The sequence below is a fragment of the Scyliorhinus canicula genome, chromosome 8 (genome assembly GCF_902713615.1).
Source record: "Scyliorhinus canicula chromosome 8, sScyCan1.1, whole genome shotgun sequence".
NCBI lineage: Eukaryota > Metazoa > Chordata > Chondrichthyes > Carcharhiniformes > Scyliorhinidae > Scyliorhinus > Scyliorhinus canicula.
The window spans coordinates 181,548,404-181,556,924 of record NC_052153.1 but is presented as its reverse complement, the minus strand read 5'-3'; the positions used below and the strand labels follow the sequence as shown (position 1 = coordinate 181,556,924).

General features: G+C 51.9%; 1 protein-coding gene across 2 annotated transcripts in view; it reads left to right on the top strand.

Moving 5' to 3' along the window:
* Window positions 1-5,764: 5,764 nt before the first annotated feature.
* Window positions 5,765-8,521, top strand: part of galnt7 (UDP-N-acetyl-alpha-D-galactosamine: polypeptide N-acetylgalactosaminyltransferase 7) — a 169,530-nt gene continuing 166,773 nt past the window's right edge. The window contains exon 1 of one of the 2 annotated variants that reach the window (XM_038805793.1): window positions 5,765-6,249. In XM_038805793.1, coding sequence (XP_038661721.1) covers window positions 6,115-6,249 — 135 coding nt within the window. In that variant the 5' untranslated portion in view covers window positions 5,765-6,114. The remainder of the gene's footprint in view (window positions 6,250-8,521) is intronic. The other variant, XM_038805791.1, reaches the window with a different exon arrangement.

Sequence of the window (8,521 nt, the reverse complement as noted above, 5' to 3'; positions counted from 1 at the left end):
GTGTGTGATCATCTCCGGTGTTAGACATTTGTTTCTAGCTTCCCTGAATCCAGTTGCAGTCAACGTCAAACCAACCCACCAAACACATCACCCCCGCGATGAACAGTCGCTCAAACACGGTCAGAAACATCCTCCACCTTTCCTCAAACCCCCTGAAGAGCCCTTTAACTCATACTTTATCTTCTCGAATTGCAGGATGTCGTACAGGTCACCCAATCAAGCCGCTACCAAGGCATCAGCCTTCCTCCCCTCCATGAGCTCCGGTTTCTCTGAAACCCCAAATATCGCTGCCAAAGGGTCCGGTTCCATGTCCTCCTCCACTATCCTAGCTAAGGATCATCCCTGCACAAGAGGAGGTCCCATTTACCCTACGCAGTGCCTTACTCCATACTCCCCAATTGATCTCCCATCCCAACTCCACCCCATTTCTCCTTGATCTTCACCACCCGCTCGCCTCTCTGCTCCCCCAGCCACTTATATACATCCCCAATTCTTTCCTCCCCTTCCACATCCGGAAGCAGCAGTCACTCCAGCAGGGTGTATCCCGGCAACCGAGGGAATCCCCTCCAGACCTTTTGCGCCAAGTCCCGAACCTGCAGATACCTGAACTCACTCCCCCTCGGCAACTCTATCCTCTCCCTTAGCTCCTCCAGACTGGTGAACACTTCTTCCAAATACAGATCCCTCACCTTAACCAGCCCCCCTGCTTCCCCCCACCTTCTGTATACACTATCCATCACCCCCCCCCCCCCCCCCCAAAGCCGGCTCAAACCCATGATTCTCGCACAGCAGCATTAGCACTGACATCCCTTCCACCCTAAAATGCCTCCTCAACTGATTCCATATCTTCACTGTGGATTGCACCACCGGGCTCCTTGAGTACCTACTCAGAGCCTTTGGCAATGCTGCTGTCACCATAGCCCTCAAACTAGACCCCTTGCTAGATTCCTCCTCCATCCTAACCCACTCTACCCCTTAGTAGTCCCTCAGTACTAGTGACAGTCCAGATGTTGTGCTCAAGTCGCAGAGTGAACTAATATGACACAAAAGTGCTGCAGGTAAGCCTCGGCTGACACCTTTTATTAAGATACTATTCTCACAATTATAAAACTCCTGTAGAACTTCAGAACATAGGAACAGGAGTAGGTCATTTGGCTCCTTGAGCATGCTCGCCAATCAATTAGATCATGACTGATCTATCTCAACTCCATTTTCCTGCACTATCCCCATACTCCTTGATACCTTTACAATCTAGAAATCTATCAATCTCTGCCTTGAACATGCTCAATGTTTGAGCCTCTACAGTCCTCTGGGGTAGAGAATTCCAAAGATTCACCACCCTCTGAGTGAAGAAATTCCTCTTCATCTTGGTTCCAAATGAGCTGCCCCTTATTCTGAGACTGCGTCCGACCCTGGTTCTAGATTGCCCAGGCAGGAGAAACATCCTTCCTGCATATTCTCTGTCGAGCCTTGTAAGAATGTTGTATGCTTCAATAAGATAACCTCTCCTGCTTCTGAACACTAGAGAATACAGGCCTAGTCTACTCAAAGTCTCCTCATGGGACAATCCCGCCATCCCAGAATCAGTCTGGTGAACTTATGTTGCATAGCCTCTACAGCAAGTATATTCTTCTAATATAAAAACAGGAAATGCTGAAAAAACTTAGCAGGCTTGACAGCATCTGAGGAGAGAGAGAGACAGAGTTAATGTTTCAAGTCCATACTCTTCTGGTATATTCTTCCTTAGGTAAAGAGACCAAGGCTGTACGCAATACTCCAGGTGGGATCTCACCAAGACTCTATACAATTGCAGGGAGACCTCTTTACTGCTGTGGGGCTGGTTTAGCACAGTGGGCTAAACAGTTGGCTGGTAATGCAGAACAAGGCCAACAGCGCGGGTTCAATTCCTGTACCGGCCTCCCTGAACAGGTGCCGGAATGTGACGACTAGGGGCTTTTCACAGTAACTTCATTGAAGCCAACTTGTGACAATAAGCGATTATTATTGTTACTCAAATGCTCTTGCAATAAAGGCCAACATGCTATTAGCCTTCCTAATTCCTTGTTGCACCTGGCTTTCAGTGACTTATAAACAAGGACATCCTGGTCCCTTTCCACATTAACAATTCCGCATTTCTCAGAGTTTCAGAAATACTCTGTATTTCTGACATCAGAATACGATTACACATTGGCTACACAGCTGGTTTGTGATGCAGAGCAAGGTCAGCGTGGGTCCAATTTATTATTCATGAAGGCCCCGCCTTTTCAACCATGCTCCTCACCTGAGGTGTGGTGATCCTCAGGCTAAATCACCACCAGTCAGCTCTCCCTCTCAAAGGAGAAAGCAGCCTATGGTCATCTAGGACTATGGAGACTTTACCTTACTACATTAATATTGGAGCATCAAAACTTACGATCTAAAATCTTTTTTAAATTACTGTTCCATGGAACAAAGGATTCCCAGGAGCCGTGTTGGCAGTCTAAGGGTTAAAACTATATCGAGTGGGAGCTTTTGTGATCTTGTTTGTTCCAGGTACAGACTGGAATGGCTTCAAACCACACATTCCAGCATACAATCGGTTTGCTTTTCAACCAAATCTCAGCACGATGAAATGCATTATTTCAGATTGAAAAGTAACTAGTGTCATACTACACTGCCTACACATTGAAGTCTTTATGCTGGCAGTGCTCCCATTTCCTGATTTACAATATTGATGCCAGTATGAAACTGCAGCACAAGCAGGTCCAAGAGGGGTGAGCTTTTATAACTAGTTTTGCACCATTAATCAGGTGGATTTAGACATGGCGACCTGACAATGTTTTTTAAAAGGCTTGCATTTGTTGATTTACCCGCATTGTTTTCCTAGTGTACAGTATATAAAAAAGTGACTGTACATTTGAGGATAGCTTGCAAACGACTGCAGAAATGGCTTTTGCTAAGACATTGATGCACAATGAGCCTAAAGACTTCTTGCATGTCGTAGAATCACAGAAGGATCTTTTATGGCCCATTGTCCCTTTACTGGTTCCATTAAAGAGTCGTATCGTTAATCTTACTCCCCAACTCTTTCCCCAACAGATTTCCTTTTAAAGTATAGCCAACTGCCTGTTGAAAGTCACTACTGAATATGTTTCCACCACTTCCAATACATTCCAGAGATGGTAGCATGGTGGTAATGTCACTTGGCTACTCATCCAAGGACCCAGGTTAATGCCCTGGGGACATGGGTTCAATTCATACCATAACAGGTGCAGTTTAAAATCCCACATTAATAAATCTGGAATTGAAAGTTTGTTTTATAATAGTGCCAGGAATTGATCACTGATTGTCAGGAAAAGTACCTGGCTTAGCCAACTGAATCTACAACAACATATTATATTTAAATAGCACTTTGAACATAATGAAATGTCCTAAAGCACTTTGCAGGGGCACTGTAAAATAAAGTATTGACACCAAGCCAGGTAAGGAAATATTAGGTCAGATGACCAAAAAGGATTTGCTCAAAAGAGTATTGTTTAATCGGTGCTTAAAAGGAGAAAAGCAAGGCAGCGATCGATTGGAATTGAATTCCAGAGCTTGAGGCTCAGGCAGCTGAAGGAACGGGCACCACTGATGCAACGATTATAACTGGAAATCACAATGGAGGGCATAGTGGTAACGTCACTGGACCAATAATTCAGAGGCCTGGGCTAATGTTCTGGGAGCAAGGGTTCATATCCCACTATAGAAGGTAGTGGAACTTAAATTCAATTAATATCAAGCCTGTCTCAGTAATGGTGACAATTACAACTATCGTGAATAGTTATAAAAAACCAACTGCTTAACTAAAGTCATTTCGGAAAGGAAATCTGTCATCCTTACCTGGTCTGGCCTACATGTGACTCCAGTTACCACAGCCATATGCTTGAGTCTTAACTGCCCTATAAAATGGCCAAGCAAGGCGTTAGGTTCAAGGGCAATTAGAGGTGGGGAACAAATGCTGGCCTCGCCAGTGATGCCAGCATTCCATGAAAGAATATTTGTTTAAAAAGGAGTGCAGTAATCTGAGGGTTGTGGGACTGGAGGAGATTACAGAGACAGGGTAAGACAAGGCTCTGGAGGAATACAACAAGGGTGAGAACTTTAAAATCGAGACATTTTTGGACCAGGAGCACTAGGGTGATAGAGGAACAGGACTTGTGTTAAACACAGGCAGCAGAATTTTGGATGACCTCAAGTTTGTGAATGTGGGAGTCTAGGATTTGATGGTCGCATTGAACATAAGGCAGTCAGGCAGAGTAATTGAGCAAGGTATCTATGCAACAGTTGATTTTTGTAGTGGGTGTGGTATTATTCCTGCCTCTGTGCCAGAACGTGCAGGGTTCAAAGCCTGCTCCAGACAATCTTGAGGAGAGAAAACTTGCGCTCTGATTCTGAATTAACATTCATTAGGGTTCCTTGTGTTTTGCAGCTACCCACCTCCCAGGACGATATTGCAGGAAGACATAGCACAGAATATTGGCTCACATGGGAGCCCAAAAATAGCCTCTCCCTGCTGAAAGACGATCCCACCTTATTGACCACCATAGAGATGGAAGGGCCGTTCATGTCGTGGCCTGTCAGGCAGTGGATGGAGATCCTCCCTCCAGTGCACACCCTCCCTCCAAGGGAAGAGGGGCAAGGACTCAAGAGCAGCACCCCCTGAACCTGTTGACAGTGGGACGCCGCAGAAATTGAAAGTTGCCGCACAGGTGGACTGACAGATGGTGTTTATATCTTCAAATACATGGGAACATGGTGGCTGCACAGTGGTTAGCACTGCTGCTTCACCGCACCAGGGACCCAGGTTCAACTCTGGCCTTGGGTGACTGTTTGGCATTGGCACTTTCTCCGTGTCTGCTTGGGTTTCCTCCCGCGGTCCAAAGATGTGCGGGTTAGGTGGATTGGCCATGCTAAGTGTCTTAGTGTCCAAAAAGGTTAGGGGGGTTATTGGGTTTGGGTTCTGGACATCCCGTCATTGGGAACATTGGGGCAGCACAGTAGCATTGTGGATAGCACAATTGCTTCACAGCTCCAGGGTCGCAGGTTCGATTCCCGGCTTGGGTCACTGTCTGTGCGGAGTCTGCACATTCTCCCCATGTGTGCGTGGGTTTCCTCCGGGTGCTCCGGTTTCCTCCCACAGTCCAAAGATGTGCGGCCATGATGTGGAGATGCCGGCGTTGGACTGGGGTGAGCACAGTAAGAAGTCTTACAACACCAGGTTAAAGTGCAACAGGTTTGTTTCAAACACGAGCTTTCGGAGCACTGAGGAAGGAGCAGTGCTCCGAACGCTCGTGTTTGAAATAAACCTGTTGGACTTTAACCTGGTGTTGTAAGACTTCTTACAAAGATGTGCGGGTTAGGTGGATTGGCCATGCTAAATTGCCCAAAGTTTCCAAAATTGTCCTTAGTGTTGGGTGGGGTTATGGGGATAGGGTGGAGGTGTGGACCTTGGGCAGGGTGCTCTTTCAAAGGGTCAGTGCAGACTCGGTGAGCCGAATGGCCTCCTTCTGCAGTGGAGAGATCCAATGAAAATAGAAACAGGAGGAGGCCGTTCGGCCCGTCGATCCTGCTCCGCCGTCCATTGTGACGATGGCTGACGAATTAAATGGGGGGGATTGTGGCGTAGGGGGGCTTCCACACGAACTGAATCACGTCATGTGGAAGGGTGAGTGAGGGGCGCAACCGACAGAGGGAAGGGAGAAGAAAGGGAAAGAGGAAGGAAGGAAGGGAGAGAAGGGGGCGGTGCACATGTTGCTGGAGAGCTGGAGGGGGCAGCAGCGTGTGAAAGCTGCTCAATGTAGGAAGGTGATCAAAACCGAAAGAGGAGAGAGAGAGAGAGAGAACGAGAACAGCCAGGGGAAAGAAGAAGTAGAAGAGCCTTTTTTTAAATATAGAAAACAAAATTATTTTTGTTTTGTAAATATCTCCCATCGGAAACCACACGTGATTTTTTTTCTCCCCCACTCTGTTTCTCTGTGGAAAAATCATTAGCCCCCACTCCCTCCGGGTGAATGAGCGGGGAGAGAGGGCGCCGGTAAAGTTGAAGTGGCCTGGCCTGGACGGGAGGGGAGGGAGGCAGCCGGCCAGCCAGCCATGAGGGTGAAAGTGGGCTTCCTCCTGCGGAGTTTGCTGATCGTCGGCACTTTCCTGGCGCTGATGGGGCTCTGGTCCAAGCTCCTCTCCTCGCAGGGCGGCGACGACGACAGCAACCCCTTCGAGCGGCAGTTGGTGAGTGAGGGTCCGGCCGGGGTGGGGAGGAGGAGGAGGAGGAGGAGGGCCGTGACCGGCGGGGTTGCCATGGAGACGGGGGGGTCTCCCCTCCGCACCAGTCTGTGTGTTTATCATCCCGCTCAACCCACAACAAATCGGCTCATAGGTTTGTGTGTGTGTGTTTTGGTTTTTTTTGTTTCCCCCCCCTTTCTAATTTTATTTTCCATTGGGGGGGGGGGGGGGCAAAACTAACGGTTAAAATTAGGCCAGACTGAAGCTGAGGCCTGACTCCAGGCCCCAAGATGTGGCTCTGACTTGAGGTACGAGTTTCCAGAGCCTGCCTCTCCTCCATCAGGTGCACGGGAGGATGTGAAACCTCCCCTGTGGGGGGGCTCTCTGGCATTATACACCGATGCAAGCTCTGAGTTCATTTTTTTCTTGAACCTCCCTATCGCGCTCTCTCTTCCCCCCCCCCCCCATCGCGCTCACTCTTCCCCCCCCCCCCATCGCGCTCACTCTTCCCCCCCCCCCCATCGCGCTCACTCTTCCCCCCCCCCATCGCGCTCACTCTTTCCCCCCCCCATCGCGCTCACATCTTTCCCCCCCCATCGCGCTCACTCTTCCCCCCCCCATCGCGCTCACTCTTCCCCCCCCATCGCGCTCACTCTTCCCCCCCCCCATCGCGCTCACGATCTTCCCCCCCCCCCCATCGCGCTCACTCTTCCCCCCCCCATCGCGCTCACTCTTCCCCCCCCATCGCGCTCACATCTTCCCCCCCCCATCGCGCTCACCATCTTCCCCCCCCCATCGCGCGCACACATTCTTCCCCCCCTGATCGTCGCTCACTCTTCCCCCTCCCCCCCTATCGCGCATCACTCTTCCCCCCTCCCTATCGCGCGCCGTCACCTCTTCCCCCCCCCTCCCTATCGCGCTCAACTCTTCCCCCCCCCCTATCGCGCTCACCCTCTCCCCCCCCCCCCTCCCGAATCGGCGCTCACTTCTTTCCCCCCCCTCCCTATCGCGCGTCGAACGCTTCCCCCCCCCCTATCGCGCTCAACGTCTGCCCCCTCCCCCCTATCGCGCGCACTCTTCCCCCCTCCCTATTCGCGCTCACTCTTCCCCCCCCCTCCCCTATCGCGCTCACTCTCCCCCCCCCCCTATCGCGCTCACTCTCCCCCCCCCTCCCTATCGCGCTCACTCTTCCCCCCCCCTCCCTATCGCGCTCACTCTTCCCCCCCCCTCCCTATCGCGCTCACTCTTCCCCCCCCTCCTATCGCGCTCACAGCTTCCCCCCCCTCCCTATCGCGCTCACTCTTCCCCCCCCCTCCCTATCGCGCTCCCTCTTCCCCCCCCCTCCCTATCGCGCTCACTCTTCCCCCCCCCTATCGCGCTCACTCTTCCCCCCCCTCCCTATCGCGCTCACTCTTCCCCCCCTCCCTATCGCGCTCACTCTTCCCCCCCTCCCTATCGCGCTCACATCTTCCCCCCTCCCTATCGCGCTCACTCTTCCCCCCCCCTCCCTATCGCGCTCCACTCTTCTCCCCCCCTCCCTATCGCGCTCACTCTTCTCCCCCCTCCCTATCGCGCTCACTCTTCCCCCCCTCCCTGTCCCGCTCGTCCCCCCCCCTCCCTATACCCCCCTTCCCCCCCCTCCCTATACCCCCCTTCCCCCCTCCCTATACCCCCCTTCCCCCCCTCCCTATACCCCCCTTCCCCCCCTCCCTATACCCCCCTTCCCCCCCTCCCTATACCCCCTTCCCCCCTCCCTATACCCTCACGGTGGGCCTCACGGTAGCATGGTGGTTAGCATCAATGCTTTACAGCTCCAGGGTCCCAGGTTCGATTCCCGACTGGGTCACTGTCTGTGTGGAGTCTGCACGTCCTCCCCGTGTGTGCGTGGGTTTCCTCCGGGTGCTCCGGTTTCCTCCCACAGTCCAAAGATGTACGGGTTAGGTGGATTGGCCATGCTAAATTGCCCGTAGTGTAAGGTTAATGGGGGGATTGTTGGGTTACGGGTATACGGGTTACGTGGGTTTAAGTAGGGTGATCATTGCTCGGCACAACATCGAGGGCCGAAGGGCCTGTTCTGTGCTGTACTGTTCTATGTTCTATACCCCCTTTCCCCCTCCCTATACCCCCCTTCCCCCCTCCCTATACCCCCTTCCCCCCTCCCTATACCCCCTTCCCCCCTCCCTGTACCCCCTTCCCCCCTCCCTATACCCCCTTTCCCCCTCCCTATACCCCCTTCCCCCTCCCTATACCCCTTTCCCCCCTCCCTATACCCCCCTTT